Source organism: Anomalospiza imberbis, chromosome 5 (genome assembly GCF_031753505.1).
Source record: "Anomalospiza imberbis isolate Cuckoo-Finch-1a 21T00152 chromosome 5, ASM3175350v1, whole genome shotgun sequence".
NCBI lineage: Eukaryota > Metazoa > Chordata > Aves > Passeriformes > Viduidae > Anomalospiza > Anomalospiza imberbis.
The window spans coordinates 7,366,997-7,384,722 of record NC_089685.1 but is presented as its reverse complement, the minus strand read 5'-3'; the positions used below and the strand labels follow the sequence as shown (position 1 = coordinate 7,384,722).

Sequence of the window (17,726 nt, the reverse complement as noted above, 5' to 3'; positions counted from 1 at the left end):
TAGCAAAGCAGTTCAAGAGATTTGCAGGTCAGTATCACAATAGGCAATGCAGCAAACCAGCTGGTTTGTTTGGGATTTTCTTTAATTTAAAAGCTGGAACTGCAAAGCAATGACTTTTCAGAGGAGCCAGCAAACATTTAAGTAGAGTTGGCTTTAAGTGCCATTAAAAATAATGCAAAACAAAAAGATAGAGGAATTGATTGGTTTTGGCATTATGCCTCCTCTTAGCTGGGGTGAATGAGAGTGTGATCATTGATCACAGCTATTTCAGCAGCAGTTCAGGGCTCAGTGTTGAACTTTTTGTGATACCTGGTCAGTTCATCCCTGAAAGAATGGCTTGACTCTAATTGGATGTGTTCCTTTGGTGCAGAATAGAGCAACACCTCTGGATCTACTGCCTTACTGTGCAGAGGCTAACACAGAGAACAGTGGGCTTCTAGCTAAAAAAGGGGAATTCAGAGCCCATGTGTATCCTATATTCAGCATCAAAACCAGGCATTAATCGACAGTCATCCTGTCAGATCTTCTGGAAGAGGAGAGAGTTGGCCTGGGTTCAGCTGTTACTTGAGCAGCTCTAGGGGAGAGCCACTCTCCTACTAATCAGGACACCTGACATTCATCACAAGGCAAGACAAGCTGCCCATCAGCAGGTCTGCAGGGCAGGTGCTTGTCAGGAAGGTGCAGCATCATAAGCTGACTCATTTCCCACTCCAATTCTATCATGCAGCCTTGCCCCAGCATCCCTGAGATGAACATCAGTTCGTAGTCCCTCCATGCAAGCATGAATCCTGCCATAAAGAAGTCTGGTTACAGCCCCTCATGCTTTCCTTTCAAGAGAAGTCTGAATTTTTAAAAAATTGGATTAGATAAGAACAAACAGAATAGACAAGAAAAGAACTGTCTTGGGAAATCTTTCTTTTCTTCATTTGCTTCAGGGAACCACGGAGCTGGAGATAAAAAGCAGCTTAAGCAGAAACAAGCAGCATTTGATCAGCACTGTTGACCTGCCAGCAGGAGGGAGCCATGGATATAAAAGCCTGGGAAAAATCAGCCGTCATCCATTTCTGCTGTACATCTCTCAAAAGACACAGCACCACCCCTTGTGTGCATAAAACACCACCAGCCTGTGTGAAGGCCTTCCTTTAAGAAACTTCAGAGAGCAAGTACAAAACCAGAAGGATTTCATACACTGCAGGAAACACCATGGGAAATTAACACTTTAAGAGCCAACAGCTCAGGTCTAAATCACCTTCACCCTTCAGTTTGCTGCTAGCAGTCACCACCTTGTACACCTGAGTTTTCTGTGACAATACAATTAATTCAGACACTGATTTATCTCCTATTAAATGTGTCCTGTATTTTATCAAACCAGCAGCAATTATGTTAATGGCATCTTCAGGTTTTGCACACCCCATCGCTCCTCCCTCTGGCTTGGTTATCTTATGCATTTGAATTTTCTGACCATATTCATTACATCAAAAACACCTCTAAGCATGTTCAGGCCAGTTCTACCCTCAGAGGGAAAGTTCACCCTCTCCCTAAAGCAGGGTTTTTTCAACAAATGGGATTATAAGATTAGCACTAGTAACCCACATTGGTAATTATCATATAGAAAATAGCTCTTTTGACTGGGTCAACCCTGCTGACTAGAAGAGGGCCAGGGATCTGCCCACACTCAAGGACTTGCTCATCTTGTTTACAGGAATATCTTCTCCTGATGCTCCTGTTCTTGGCAGGGTGGGCATAGCCTTTTAACCAATCACAAACACTCTGAGCCACTTTCCTGTGGATTATCCCTGGAAAATATTTGTACTTCTAAGGTGGAACAAAATCTAATCAAATGAAAATTGAGCTGCCCAGCATTTTCACCACCAGATAACAGTTCCTTATCATTTTTTGTAGGTACTTTCCAATAGTCTTCAAGTATCACCATAAATCACCTCTGTTGTGTGTTGTTCCTTGACCACAAAACACTAACAGGTAAGAGAGGTTAATTCCACAGCAATGGGATGAGTGATTTGTTTTCTCTTTGTAGCAGTAAAAACTCAATGCCAAAGAAATTTTCCAGTTGGGGATACACTATCATCTGGAATTATTATTTTTTTCACTGAAAACATGTCTTGCAATCAGCAAATACCATTCCTTGCAGGGACAGCACTTGTGTGTCTTAAGTCAAAGCACAACAGAGAGCAACAATCCAGTTCTTTCACACCTTTAACACACAGCTCTCATTTTCTTCTTCCTACATCACAAAATACAATCCCCTTGCCATTATCTCAGTGTAAATCCAGGCTAGCTCTATCTCACCAAAACTTTATGTTCTAGAAATAAAAAGACCAGATTTGTGCCCTTGAATATGTCCCAAAGCCACCTGTATCACTTCTATCACCCCAGAACCTAAATAAACACTGAGTCATCTCTGACACTCTCCCAACTAAACCCTCACCCTTTTTTCTTGGCTTCTTTTTTTTTTTTCCCTTATGGCAGGTGAGTTTGCAGCCGAATCAGCATTAGTTCTGACTCAGCACAGTGACAGAATCATCAGCACCATCACAGCAGAGCCAGCAGCTCAGCTGCACGTGTCGTCCTAGATCATCTTAAATCAGCTCTGAGCCCATGTCCCAAGTGCACAGAGATTACTGTCTGGCACTATTTATCAGAGAGAGTATCACAATGCTTGTGAAACAAGGTCATTATGAGATTTAGACAACATTTTGTACTCGAAAGGGTTTTGTTTGTTTGCTTTAAAAGATGGTTGTTAAAATTAAAAGAAACAAAATGGAGGGTCGATCCATTTCTCTCCTTCAAAATCAGACATTTTTGTTTTCAAAAGACTGAAAAGCAAAATCTAAGCACATTTTCAGGTGCAGGGTAAGACCTAAGGTATTAACAAGGACTAGTGAGCAGGACACTCTTTTCCAAGTAGGTGTAAGAGTCAGGGAAGGTATGGCTATGCTAGATAATAATATTAGACCTTCATAGCAGCAGCCCCTAGAAAAACCTTGGCACCATCTGGGAGACATTCCCAAACACTGTTTCTTTCCTATCTCAAGCATGAGGCATTCAAGGCTGCTTTTCTTATTACCAACCATTATCTGTTCTTTAATCTTTTTATTTCTACTTAGTTGATGCTTATGATTTCCTTCAGCAGGCGTTGACAGCAACCTACCATATGACACAGGGAAACCCGCAGCGATGGCATCTCCCTGCTGCCCACAGCCTGAGCCCTGCAGGTCTGAGAGCCCCTGGCTCTGCCCCAGGGTTGTTGCAGTCAGTGGGAGCCCTGCCAACACCTTCTCTGAGCACAGGATCAGGCTCACGGAAAAGGTTCCCTCCAAGTGATTCCAGCATTTCTGACCCAGGTCATCACTTGGCATAAAGCAACACACAGTAATGCCAAAGCCTTTCCAACCAACACCTGGAGGAAAACATGGCCTGGATGAGGGAGCTGACAGCCCAAATCCCTGCAAAAACCCATCCTGGCCCCTGGCTGCCTGGTAGTCCTGACTCCATGATGCATGGATGTATCAGGAATCCCAGCACAGCTCCTATTCTCACTTAACTTATGAAGAAAAAGAGAAAATAAAATCATGGTCTTCTTTATAAATGATAAATCTCACCCTGAATGACCCAGTGATATTTGATGGTGGAAGAAATGCAATCTTGGGTTGGTTTAATGGCTACTACTCTTTTGAGCTTATGGTCTGTTACAGCAGTTTCCACTATGACTAATTCTCTTATCCTTGAATCATTACAACCATGGCTCACTATCCAGTTTTTATGTCAGCATCTGTCTTCCTCCCCAGGTTTTCACTTCTGACACCTCACCAATCTCTTGTGCTTCCCCCACCTTGGTCTGCTCATGTGCTTTCTGCTGTGGTACCTGTTATAGCATCTGTCTCCTCACCTTTTGTGCACGTGTTTCCACTCCATCGACTTCATTGTCAGCAGATTTGTAGCCTGTTTTTTGCTCCTCTTTCCTCATCTTTATGACCCTTCATCACCATGGAAAATGGAGGCTGTACATTTCTCTTTCCCCCACAAAGACAAAATCCATGTAGCAAGACCTGACTGAAATAACACGGTCTGTGTAGGAATCTTTCCTCAGCCTCTTCTGGTGACTATGAATCATGCATAGATTAAGTGTCTAATATCTTTCAAGGTGGTCAGAAATTAGGGAATACAACATTGGATCATCCCAGCAGCTGGTATAGGTAGCACCTGCTCTGTTGCCAAAATAGCAAATCCAGATGCTTCAGAGAAATGCACAAGGGTACCAATAAGGGGCAGCAAGGAAACCAACTTAGAAGGAGAATTCTTTCCTAAGTGAGCTAATTCCTTCAAAGTTTTTAAAGCCAACAGAGACTAAATGAATCTCAGAGATCAAATAGTTGTATTTGATCAACCCCACGGTTATTTATGGTTACATAAAAATTTTAAAAATTATTACTTTTTAATAATAAAAACATTTAGCCTTTCAAGTGCACAAAAATCGTTTTTATTTCTACCTTATCCCATAGATTTGCATCTCATTCATTTTCTCTATCCCATGCATTAATGCATGTTCTTCTTTCTCTTGCTCTGTTAAGTTACTCCCTCCTTACCAAGACAGCCCCGCCCTTTGCTGTGTGCTCATTAACCAGCTGTAGAACAAACACGGCGTTCACGGTTCCTGAGTACTAATGCTAGGGCACAAAACCACTCTGACAGGTTTTATTCTTTTCTTTTTCTTTCCATCACCCACCCAAATTGTTTCACCATCAGCACATGTGCGGCCTCTACAGAGCCTTCTGCAATGACTCCAAACCTCTTCCCAAGCAGGTACAGCTCACTTACAACACAAGAGTGTTTCAGATATTCAGATTCCTGCCAGCAGACATCCCTGTTACTCCTGCCACGTGTACTTTGTGACAGGCGTGCTGGCTTACCTAACACCTTTCCACGACTGACACATCTCCTCTCCATCCTTTACATGAAAAGGCAGAATTTCACCTTGCTTCCCACACTGCTCAGCTCAGTACCTAGTATCCTGATTTAAGGTATTTATATACTTAAAATGCTTCACACTTACCTTAGACATACTCGATTTTTTAACCTTTTCTCGTCACGAGAATTGGCACTATTTCAACACACCAAATATCCCTTACTTGACCTAAGTTCAATTTCATGCTTCCTCTTTATTCTTAAAACTTCTTTGCCTTTGCCTTGCAAGTAATTTTATAAAAGACTCATTTTCCAGGAACATTTCTTATACTGTTTTTGCCTTTTCCATAAGGATTCTAGCAGACTAGTGCAAAAATACATTCCCTTAAAGGAAGCATTTGGCATCACCCTTTATATTACCTGTCTACTAAAACAGCAGGTAAACCACGCAATGTATCAGAATCACATTTATTGTCAATGTCAAAGGCACTTCTCAATCTGCATAATAACTGAGAGTTGAACGGGAGTATGAAAGAAAACATCTTTGCCAGCAGGATACTCTGTATCTCTCTTTGAAAGCAATTTGGCTGAATAGGAATCAAGAGAAGAGTCACTCGGGGAGTTCAATTTTTTTATTATTGCAAAAAACAACACAGGGAAAGATGAAATGAAGAAAAGACCAATTTTGGCTGAGTATCAAACGTCATAAAAGCAAAATCTGCTCAGATTTGGATGAATCTCTAAGGGGAAGCTGAAGAAGACCCATTCAGTTGAAAAGTTCAGAAAATAAAAAGTACAAAACACTGGAATATAAGATGTAAGAATCATTGTCCCTGCAGCAGCAGGGGGACTGGCATGAATATCTCATTATTTCCAACATAACAGCTTAATGTGTGTTTAATGGCAGTGAAAAGCATGGGTGTCATCAATTCCACTCAGTCATAATTTATGCAACACGTGAAATATTTGCATGAGTACCCTGATCATCATTGGCACAGCAGAAAGAATTCACCAAGCACTTATTCTTCTACCACTGTCCTAATTCGAGCTGCCAAGTCACCAGAGGCACAGTAATGGGTCTCCCCAGGTTCTGTACCCCAGAGGTACCCCAGCAATCCAAGCTGAGCCTGCCTCCATCTCTTGGAGATGCACAAATCTCCTTTAAATTTGTTGCTGGCACTGGAGAGCTCAGGGAGGGCTCATGATGTGAATGACCATTCCAGCCTGGACTGAGCCCTGTTGTGCCAGAAGCTTATGGCTGTATCAATTTACTCCAGAAACTCACAGGAGCATTCACTCAAGCTGCTTCTACCTTTGGCTTCCAGCACAAACGCACCCCTCCTAAATCCAGTATGCTGAACTACTACAGTCCCTGATGAATGAAGTCAATGACAAAAAGGTTTCTGGAAAGTGACATTGCTAGACATAATTATTTTACTATCCATGTAATCAGAGCACCACAGAGCCTCAGGCACAGCCAGAGATCCCACTGCTCCGAATGTTGTGCCAGCACAGAAATCTCACAAACCAGCAGATATCTGTATTTGCCATAAGTGAGGGAACCAAAAACAAGTTGTCAAGGCAGGAGTGGGGACAGTGCTGCTAAAGAAGGATCCCCTATAGATTGAAAATGAACCACCTGTCAGTACATTAATCCTTGTGCTTCTCAGACCTTTCGGGTATAAAACAAAAGATGTTTGCCAAGTCTTTAAAGGACTGCAATACCCTCTGACAGGCCGTGCTTTCTTATGGCACAACTTCATCCCTGTCTGAGTCTGCCCAAATCAGAGTCAATCTCATCGAGAGCCGATGTGTTGCTAATGGCAATACACCCAGGTCACTCAAATTGGACTGAATTAGGGCAAATGGCAACGTTTTGAGACAAAACTATTAACTTCTGTTCTTCCCTTTTGTAAAGCAGTTCATCTGCTATCCTGGTTCTTTGTAAGCTCCTTTTTTTTTCCCCTCTGTCTCCATCCAGACATGTTTGTAATTATATTTCCTGGGACACACACTTTCATGGCTGCACACACCCCAGCACAAGTAACACACAGCTTTTTAACCATGTGAGTGAGGGTTGTCTCCGTTTCACACAGCACTCAAGTCAAGTAAAACAAAATTGTTAGCCTCTCTGAAAAGAAAGCAAAAGCACACAGGTCCAGATCCACAAGCATACAGGAGTGGGGGTCCAGAGAGAATTTGCACACCTAAAGCCCAATGCAAGATGCTCAAAATACCAGCTCTACACTTTTGGTACCACTGCACAGGTTCAGCTCTCACCTTTAACCATCTGCAGAGGTTCATTTTTTTTGAAGCAAAGACTTTAGGATGAAAAAAGCTCTAAAAGTACCTGTTTCCCTTCACTAGCTGAAAAGGAAGCTAAGTAATTTAAAGCAGGTGGCTGCATAAAGTCCTCTCTCTGGGAATGACTAACATTTAGGAAAAACATGCCCTAAGAATGATCAACATTTAGGAGAAACATGCCCAAATCAGACACTGATTTGCCAGACATCACCTCTCCCTGCTGCAAGATTTCCCACGCTAGACTAGCACTGAGCTCTGCTACTTGGAAGACAACAAGGAAATTTCATATGCAAAGAGAGAATATTCCCCAGGTCAGAAATGCTCTCTTTCATCACAGGAAGGAGACATGGACTTCTGCACCCCCAGCCGAGGAGCTCCCACACTGCAATAGCCTCCAAGCACGGACCAGGACCCTTCACCAGCTGAGTGCTCCCATCTGGCTGCAGTCACCCACCCCCAGCCCACTCTGAGAACGCACCAATTCGTTCTTGCTAAACTGTGAGCTGCAAGAGGTATAGTGGGGAAGCTGTGGTCCTAGAGCATCCTCGGACAGAAGTGGGTTAGAAGGAAGGGGACTGACCACTGTTAACCCACTTACAGGTTTCTGCTTGCCTGAGCGGCCACCTAGACCTGTTTGGGATGGTGATACCCAGCCTCCTCACTTCTACTGCTGGTTTAAAACACAGGAAAGACCCACTTACTCTTTAACAGCAGCAGAGAGTGGAGGAGTAGGATGCATGTAGGAGTAAGGCTGGAAACCCTAGAAAATAGCTCCATGAAGCCCAGGTCCCTTTCCCGGAAAACCTCGGGGGCCACCTGGGGCTGCGCATCCCTGTCCGGCCGCCTCAGCCCCGCATCCCGCACAGCCGTGCGGAGCGTCCCTGCTCCGAACACACCGACTCCCTCCGGGTTCGGGTTCTTACAGCAGGAGACAGCCAGAAAGTTTCTCTCCCCATGGCAGACGCACGGCTCAGCCCCGGACACACCGAGCTGACACCAGACGGGCGGGACAGCTCCACACACCATCCCATCCCTCCCTTACTCTCCACCTTTGCGCTGATTCAACACGGTATTTAGAAAACCAGCGAGGCCGGCCGAGCCCCTTTCGTTTGGAGAGGGACTCTAGTATTTCCATGCACCGAAGGGAGCAGCCCCACCACGGGCAAGGGGAGTGGGGAGCGCGGTTCGCGACCGACGGCCAAGGGAGCCGCTCTGCTCGTGATGATGCGGGGGGGCTCGGCCGCCCCAGAGTCCCCGCCCGCACCGCGGCGGAGGGTCCTTCCCCGTGGGTCGGATGCCTTTACCATCCCCCGGACAGCTCTGAGGAGCCAGCAACACCCCCTTGCTGGGATATCACCCCCCACCCGCCCTTGGGGATGGGGAAAACCCAAAGAGGAGGAGGAAAATCTCACCTCCTCGCAGGGCGGCAGCTGCAGGGCGGCCGCCTGCCAGCCCAGCAGCCAGCAGCACACCCAGGCGCTGCCCGGGTACCCCCGCTCCGCTCCGGCCCGCCGCATCCTCAGCATCCTCAGTAGCAGCAGCAGCATCATCTTCTTCCTCCTCCTCCTCCTCCCCCGCCGCGGAGCGCCCGCGCACCCCTTCCCGGGGGTGGGGGGTGCGGGTGGGGATCACCGCCCCCTGCTCCTGCCGGACACCTGCGAGCCCCGGCCGCGGGCTGCCCCTGGCCCTGCGCCCCGCCTGCAGCCGGGCATAACCCCGGGGCTCTCGGACACAGCGGCCCCGCCGGCCGCCCGCCCCGGCAGCCGGCACCGCCAGAGCCGGGAGGAGGGGCCGGCAGCGGGGGGAGGAGGAGGAGGAGGAGGAGGAAGGCTGGCAGCGCAGGCGCACGCTGCCGAGGCTGGTCCAGCCCCGGCGTGGCGAAGGGAGCGCGGAGCATCCTCCGGCTGCATCTCACCAGCCCCAAAACCTTCGCGGCGGGGACGCAGGCACCGGCAGCCCGGGCCCTACTGGGGAGCACGGCAGCAGCCCCCTCCTGGAACCTCTGGGTCGATAGGCTCCGGGATGGGAGCGCAGGATGGAATCCCCCCTTCCCCAGCCCTGCCGTGGGATGCTGGCCTGCATCCCCCGCCGTCTCCCGCCTGACTGCTGGCAGCCCTACCCCTGCCCATGGCAGCGCCAGGCAGGTGTCTGCACCCACCTCCCTGCTCCTCGGACCGCTGAGGATGCCCCGGGTCCCCCACGCAAGGCGGGATCCCACCAGGCAGGATGTGCGCTGGACCGCTCAGCTCATGGCCAGAACAGGGCAGCGACCTGCTCAGTGAGATGGGAAAGCAGCTTATTCGTGGCCTGACCCAAATTATTCTTATCTCCCAGAATTACGCACATTTCTCCCTTGGTGGTTGCCTTTCATTCTGAATTTTGTCTCCTGCTCCCCAGCAATGTCCAACTACTCATTCCTAATGAAGTGTGTCACTGCCTCAGGCACCGATCGTCCTCTCCCTCCCTGATATCTCAGGGGTTGGCCCTGCTCACTTTCCTGCTCCCTCCTGCCTCTTCCTTTCTGCCTCCTCTTATCTAACTAGCAAACCCCGGCAAAGGGCTTCCCATGGCTAGCACAAGATGTTCCTGTCCTTATTGATCCACTTTTCAGACTCCAATACATAGCCTTTTTTTTTTTCTTTCAATTCATGGAGTGACTTTTTTTTTCATTAATTTTACCGCAGTTCCTGCTCACCGTGATTCAGGTTTGACTCAGCTTTTATTCACCTCATGAAAAGAGAGCTGAGGTATTAGGGCAGAGTCAGATCTTTGCATCATGCAAGCCCTCTGTCCATCCCTGGCTGGGGTCATTGCTGTGACCATATGCTAACACAAAAATTGTTCAATTTGCTCATTTTATGTCACTTGAGACCCTTGCTGGAGCAGTCAGGAAAGGAGCTCTGTGATGCTCTGCTAACGGAGACAGGTTTGCAATTTCCCTTTGTTCTTGTACAGAGCCTTGCTCTGATTTTAGCTCCAGCTGGAGGAAGGAAAGTGGGTTATGGTGCTTCCATCAAAGGCCCCATCACTCACCAGGGTGCCAAACAAAGCACCTTGTGTAATCAGTTACATGAAAAAAATCAAGTGATCTTTCCAGAAAAAGTGGAAAACAGGATAGAAACCCTGCTGCTGCTTAATTTTGTTCTTCTGCACTGGGTAGGTCACAAGGTTGGTCCCAAGGATTTGTTGCTCACCTTAGGTGCGGGATAAAATCCGGTGTCTGAAGAGCACTGATTTCAGCTGAAGCAGCATTTCTCTTCACTTTTGGTAAAATAAAACACACAAAACTGCAAGCACTCCCAGGAATGCAGCAAGGGACTCACTCTGAAAGTATATGGGAAAAAATATATTGGTTGGATACAACATGCTTTTCACGCAAGGAAAATGGGTACAAGGGTGTAGGCACACAGTTTGTGGTCATTGGGAGTGGGGCTGCAGCTGAGCCTCATCCCCAGGGGGCACAGCTGTGAGAAGCAGGTGAGCAGCACTGACAGCGGTGAGCCAGGGAGTGCCCAGGTGCACTGAGCAACCACCAAAGGGAGCAGAGGGCACACAGGTGAAATGCATGTAAGATGAAGGGTATAAAGGATGGACTGAAGAGCAATAAAGAGCAGGTGTTTGAAGCCTTCTGAAGTGGTGTGACTCTGTCTGGGTGGATGCTTAAAGCCTTCTGAAATTGTATGGCGTTACTCTGTGTGTCGTGGCATGTGCTACAACACCAGGTCAGCTTGCAGAAAAGTGCACTTGCTGCTGGTGCTGACCTCGAGTAAGAACGCAGAGTGGGAAGCAGATCTGGGGGGCTGGTGGCAGAATTGCTCTCTGCAGTGTGGGGTTACTGCTGCTGATTCCCAGGGACCCTCCAGGAGGAAACAGAGCCAGCAGAGTCAGTTCAGGTGAGCAGAATTTCCACACAGCACAGGGATGGGTGAGGAAGGGGGGTACCAGAGTGTGCTTTGTCAGCTGCTCTGTCACCCTTTTGCATCACTAAGTTATTTAACCTTAAAACTGAGAGTGGGGCTAAGTCAATTTACAAATAACAGGCTACATACTCTTCTTCAGGACTCCCTGTATGTTGCCAAAGTTTTTCTACTGTCCTTTGTGGGACTTGTTGTCTTCCTAGCAAGAAAAATCTCTAGATCTGAGATTTTGGGTTTTGTCTTACTTTGTTTCCAAATGACACGAGGTCCAGAAATTAATCTTTAAAAGCAGTCACATCACTATGGTTGCTGTGCTAATTGACCGGCTCTGAAATGCCTGTGATACTAAATCCTGAAGATCTTGCCTGAAAGCAGGATGGCAGAAATTCTGCAGTGCATAATAATTATGTGGCCAGCAGAAAATACAAAGTATACAGTTTAAAAATTTAATGAGCTTAGATAGACATGAACAAATGACGTAGAGGAAAGCAGTGTGGGATTTGAGGCGTATTGTGTAATTTTTATACCAAAAAAGAGTAGCACTTATATATAAAGCAGCAAAGATAAAAGAGTTTTAAATCTAGTAAAAACAGATAGCAGGGAGTGAAACAGTTCAGATCTGTACCTGAAATCTTGACCTAATATTTTGAGTCAAGTGAAAAATACAGAAGTAATTCAGAAGATTTATGCAAACTCACTTATATACAATTGCTCAGCTCAACTACATTAAAGTACAAAAGAAAAAGAAAGGAAAAAAGCAAAGTAGCACGTAATAATTTATACTGTAATGTGTACATCTCCCCTATTGCCTGAATTTTATTGTGCATCAGCCTGGTATAAGTTAAAGATGTAAAAGTGTACCTTTATACTGCTATTCTAAGTTGTGCCCAGAAAAAAAAAAAAAAAAAAACACAAAAACACAAACAAAAAAAAACCCAGCTTGCAGGCATTTAGGATCTAGATCTGTAAACAATTCTTCCTGACTCCATCAAGATGCTGAAAGTTAATCATGGACTTTTGTGTTTGCAAAGCTCAAGCCATAGGTTTCCCTGGTAGCCACTGAGCTGGGGCAGGGAAAGAGCCATATGTCACTAATGTTAATGACACCAAGTGAAAGGGAAAATTAAATGGCTGCCAGCTACTGTTTGGATGACAGCAATTAGTAACCACACTTGGGATTAGTCAGGTCTGTAGGCTGACAGTGGCTTTTGTGAGAATACATCACACAGTAAATGAAGCTATTAACCCTTTTCTGCTCTGCCTGTTTCTGGTGAAATTGCCTTAAAAACCTTGCCTGCACAAACATTTCACTGCAGCTTTTGGAAAAGCTAACCAACATAAAGGCATTTCATAGAGTTTCTTCAATGAAGATCATTTTCTGACATTGTTGACTAACCATGTGGTTAAATTTTGTGATTGCTCTACAACAGTAACTGTTTTTTTACAGAAGGCAACATTCTTTTAGCCTGCTAACACATCCACCTGTGAGCTCTGCTGCAGTATGTCCTGCTCTCACTTATTCTTTTTCTTGTGAACCATATATTTTCCCATATAACCTGGTTATCTGTGTACCTTCCATGAGGGAATACTTCATCTGAGACAAAACTTAACACTCTTTCTAGACACTGTGTCATCCTGGTGCTTTACTGAATGCAGTTCAAGAAAGCCTTAAAATATGTGCTTGCTCCTACAATCTTTTGGACTTCCAAACTTTTCAAGCTTTTTGGATTGATTTCCAAAGATACATAGCAATACTAAAAGAATGTTTATGCCAGGCCTATGACCTACTTAGACATCACTTATGCTTTCAAGTCATTCAAGGACCATTGTGACCCCATCCTACAATAATCTGGAGAACCCAGTTGAGAAAGCTGATGTGATGGCTAAGCAGTCACTGTAAAAAATGTGTGGCATTTGCAGTGAGATCTCTCTCAGGTTCTCCTGTAGCCCATGGAAGAACCCAATGCTGGGATTCACCTCATTTAACTTTGTCACCCATGGCTTGTAGGGCTCTGGGAGTACTATTCACCCTCCCCTGAAAAATAAGTTATAAACACATCAGAAACCTTTTTCTGAAGGGTACCTGACAGCATCCAGAGCTGAAAGTGAAGGTAGCTGAAGTGAAGGTAGCATTGTTTTAATCATCTATTTAAGGAGGAGTTGAATGTCTTTTCTCACCATTAACTGTACAGGTAGTTCTGCTATAGACATCTATACTTGGTGCAATGAAGCCACCCTAAATAATTTCCTGCTGTCTACTGAGTGTCCTCTTTAAACAAGGTTTGCCTCCTCCAGCTTTGGGGTGTGTTAACTGGCACGTGTCTGCCTGGCTTATATTCTACCCTCAGTCCCACCTGCTTCCAAACCAGAGCCCAGCACAGGGGAAGAGACGTAGTACAGAGGTTGCTGGGTGATGCAATTGTGAAGCTTCATCACGTGGCTGTAGCCTCCTGATGTAAACCCACACCTGAAAAACAAGGAAACAAGGCTTCCTGGATAGAGAAAAGCCAGGATCAGCCTGTACTGCCTTTTCATAATTCCTGCTCTTAGAGGTAACATTCAGGGTTTATCCCTTTCCCTTCCTTGCTTCTCAATGCTGTATTTTTGCTCTTCTCCCTAGAGATGTTTAGAGTGCCTGTATTTTGCTTTTCTAGCAAACTTCATCTTTGGATCCACTTTAAACCTCTTGAAGCCTTCCATTTGTGATTTCATTGTTCATCCCTTCTCTTACTGTGACTTTAGTTAAATTTTCCTGTAAATCTTGCTCTTGGCTTGGCACTAGAACAGCTCCTTGAATACATACAATTTAACATGAGCTGTGCAAAGGTTAGACATAAAAGACCCAAAGCACTTCCGTACCATTTCTATCCACAGGCCTGGAGAAGAGAGGTAAGAGACATAATCTGCCTTTCTTGAATCTGAATCACAAGAAATTCAGCTGTAAGAGAGGAATTTCTCTTCTTTTCAGATAGCCACATGATTTGACAGCTATTTCTTTGCTTTCTAAATGAAGGGGAAAATATTAATTTTCAGTTTTATAGTGTATAGACCATCTGATTCTCCTCCCCATCATATATAGGATAAAGAGAGATGATCACTGCATTAAAATCAAATTAGCATGTTTGTTTTGAGTAAGAAGGAAATAGCAAGGGTAAATATTTCCAAGACAACTGGGGGCAGACAGCAGGATCAACATCCAAAGCCTTTTACTGCTGCTATTAGGGTTTCTCAGCCATTCATCCACAGACATCTTTTCCCAGCAAACCTATTTGTCTGCTATTGGGTAGCAAGAGGGTTTTGAGTCATGATGATTCTCGTGACTTTGCATGCAAAATCCAGCCTTGTTAGAGGACTCTCAGGGACTCATGGTGACATGGTTATGTCCAAAGAGGACATGCCATATGAGGGGGGGAGGAGTGGACCTGGGTGAGCAGTCTGAAAAATAATGCAGTGTAAATTATTAGAAAGCTAAAACCTACCTCCGTGTTCTGCCTGTGTTGATTTGGTGTGTGAACTAATTTAGGAGGAGTGACATGGACTAAATTGCTTTCTGCAGAGGAGAACAGTTATGTGGTGTAACTTTGTATTCATATCAGTAGTGATGCCAGGTATGTTGAGGCTGATCACATCTACTCCGGCCTGGCAAAGGCTCTGCAGATGCACTCTTGGCTCTAGGAAGGAGCAGAAAGCAGAGCAGCCTCCACGCAGTGGTGTATTTCTGACCAAGGAGTCCCGATGTTACCCAGCTTCTCCAGTCACCATTTGTCCCTTGTTCCATCACCAAAGTGTCAGAGGCCACTATCCCACAGTGCAGTGAGGAGAACTCCCTCTCCCACCTACCTTATCAGAAACACCTTATTTTTCAAGGAAAAGAAAAACCAAAACTTCACAAGTTCACAAGTTTCACACAGCTCTGCCAGATGACCTTTAAAGGTCCCTTCCAACCCAAGCCATTTTATGATTTTATGATACTGTTCTCTGGAAGGAAACAGGGCTCATATTTTCTATTGACCTGCCTGATCTTGATGGAAGTTTTGCGATTAAAACACTGCATTTTCAATGGTCTCTCGAAGGTCTTTCTGCTTCCCCTGAATCAATGACAATATCTCCTCACTTGTCAAAAGCTTCAAAGAAAACAATACCAGGCACTCCCAGGGACATCAATGGGAGCCATGCTGAGCCAACATTAAAATGCTTTGAAAGTGCCACCTGTTTGATAAACAGGAGGTTTTTGTAGATAGGACATTTTTTATCACCTTATTATTGCAGTGGTTAGTAGCAAAAATGAATTGAGCTGACACTGCTGATAGCACTGACACATGCAATGGCAGCAAATAACTGCAATTCAGTATTAACAACAGTATTGATTTTCTGCTCCCAAGAAAGCCTTTGTAAACTTTCAAAACCCAGTTTTTCCAAATAAAAAACACAAAACTAAATGTCAGAGATTGTAACAAAGTCATTTTAGTAGAAGCCAGAGGTATAATTCATCATGTGAGAAGACTGACGCTGATCTCACGTATCTGGGTGTGAAATTGTGCTAGCCTTATGCAAGCACGTGACAGAAATAGAACTTTTCAAGGTGATGCTGTGACCAAGCAGCCTAATCTACCCCAAAAGGCTGACCTACATGTCAGTGCAGAGTCCCATCTTCATTTCTGGGGCTTCAGCTGTAAGGAGGCTGAAGGAGCAACACACAACATTCACTTGACTCCTAATCATAGAATGGTTTGGGTTGGAAAGATCCCCCAATTCCAGCCCCCCCTGCCATGGGCAGGGATGTCACCCACTAGATCAAGCTGCTCCTGTGGGCGAGGATCGATGTAAGGTAAAGCAGGATATGTGCTGTTAGATGATTTTGCAGCCATGACAGGGGAAAGCTTAAAATGCTCAGTGGTCTTAGCAGCTTTCTTGGCACCTGGGAGCCTTTTGTCCATCCTCAGCAGTCCTGGAAGCAATAAATACCCTCAAACATGTGTGCTAAGGCAAAAACCTTCGTAACGAGCTCCTCTTCTCTGTGCCGGCTATTGCAATTAGATGAGCACGTCCAACTGTCACATGCATCATCTGTTTGAGAAGTTATTTTATCCTAACAGGGCGACAGTCACCATGCAGGCTCTCTGTAGTTCAGCTCTGGATGAGTCACAGCGCATTTACCCAGTGCATCAGGCTCCATTATGATTAATTTCTGAAAACAATTTCTGCAGCCATTCAGGTGCCGCAGGCAGATGCCTGCGTGCTCAAAAATAAGCATTGCGTAAACTCTTTGCCCGTCTTGCTGAGTTTACAGCCTCCCTCTCCTAAAATTCCCACACCTTTCCATTCACTAGACCCAGCTCACTCTATGGATCTTCATGGAAAAAGAGCAAGGTTTGGGGCCAAACCCACCTGGGGGCTTTTACCCCTTGCCAAGAGAGAGGACCACTTGTCTGGGGAAAAGGATGCACAGATCTGGAGGACAGCTGGGCTTTGCATGGTTTTCTGCAGGAGGAGGGAGCAGACCTGTACATTTCACATCAGCCCTGTCCCCACCTCCAGATGCCTCAGAGTCAGCCTTGGTTGCTCCCTGTGTGGTTTCAGGGTGAATTGTCTCTCAAAGCAGGCGCTCTGAGTCCTATAAAGAGTATTATAGCATTTTTAGGAGTACAGCCTGTTTCCCTTACAAGGAATTCACAAGGAATATGGCAATATTTAAACAGGGAATATACCTTTCTCTGCACGTTTGCTTCTCCAGCTCCCTCAGGATGATGTTGTTTTGACACAATCAGTTTGATTTGCCCCACAAAAATACTGATTGCTCTGTCAGCACTTTTAAATTTGGTAACACACCACAGCCTTCAAAAGCCACAAAGGTAAATTTGCAATTTAAAGGGTGAGGAGACTTATTGCACTATAAATAGCTTGCTGCATTAACATGCTAGTGTTCAAGTGGCACTAAGCTGAGTAGAATACTTGTAAATCTAGTTTTTATGCTTTATTATTTGTTCCCTCATGAGTTTGCTTTCCTTGCTGGGATTATGCTGGTGTCTGTATTTCCCCCCCTCTTTAAAACCACTGCTTACCTTACTACTTTACCCAAAGGTAGTAAGTAATTCAATTTTCCCTAACACCTTTCCCAATGCTCCTTTTCCCTACGAACTCACCTGAAAGAAAACGCTTTGAATTAAAAGTCTGTGAGGCACTCTGGTTTATCTTAAACCCAGCTTTCTGAACAGATTCCACTCATGTGCCAGCCCACTGCTTATGAAGATGCAGAGCAGCACAGCAGGGGTGAGTCCCTGAGAGAGAGCTGAGTGTGGTAGTAAGACAAGAGCTCCAGGAATGTTCTTCCACTCAAATCACTGCCACTGACTCATCCCAGTTAAAATTTACTCTTTTGCAGAACATCACCTCAAAACTTACACCTTAGTTATAGGCTTACTGTGGCTTCTGTTGTCTCAGGGAAGCCACTTTTTATCTCTTTATTTCAATGTCTTTCTCTGTAAATTAGTATTTAATCAGCCTTTGAGATGTTTGGATAAAAAGGACTTTTACAGCAGGACAGGAGGGGTTTGTTTGCCAGCTGATTATACCAAAAAAGTG

The 17,726-nt window shown here is 45.2% G+C and overlaps 1 protein-coding gene across 1 annotated transcript in view; it reads right to left on the bottom strand.

The window, feature by feature from the left end:
- Positions 1-8,971, bottom strand: part of ELAPOR2 (endosome-lysosome associated apoptosis and autophagy regulator family member 2) — a 94,136-nt gene extending 85,165 nt beyond the window's left edge. The window contains exon 1 of the mRNA XM_068189544.1: positions 8,640-8,971. Coding sequence (XP_068045645.1) covers positions 8,640-8,777 — 138 coding nt within the window. The 5' untranslated portion in view covers positions 8,778-8,971. The remainder of the gene's footprint in view (positions 1-8,639) is intronic.
- Between the last annotated feature and the right edge of the window lie 8,755 nt (positions 8,972-17,726).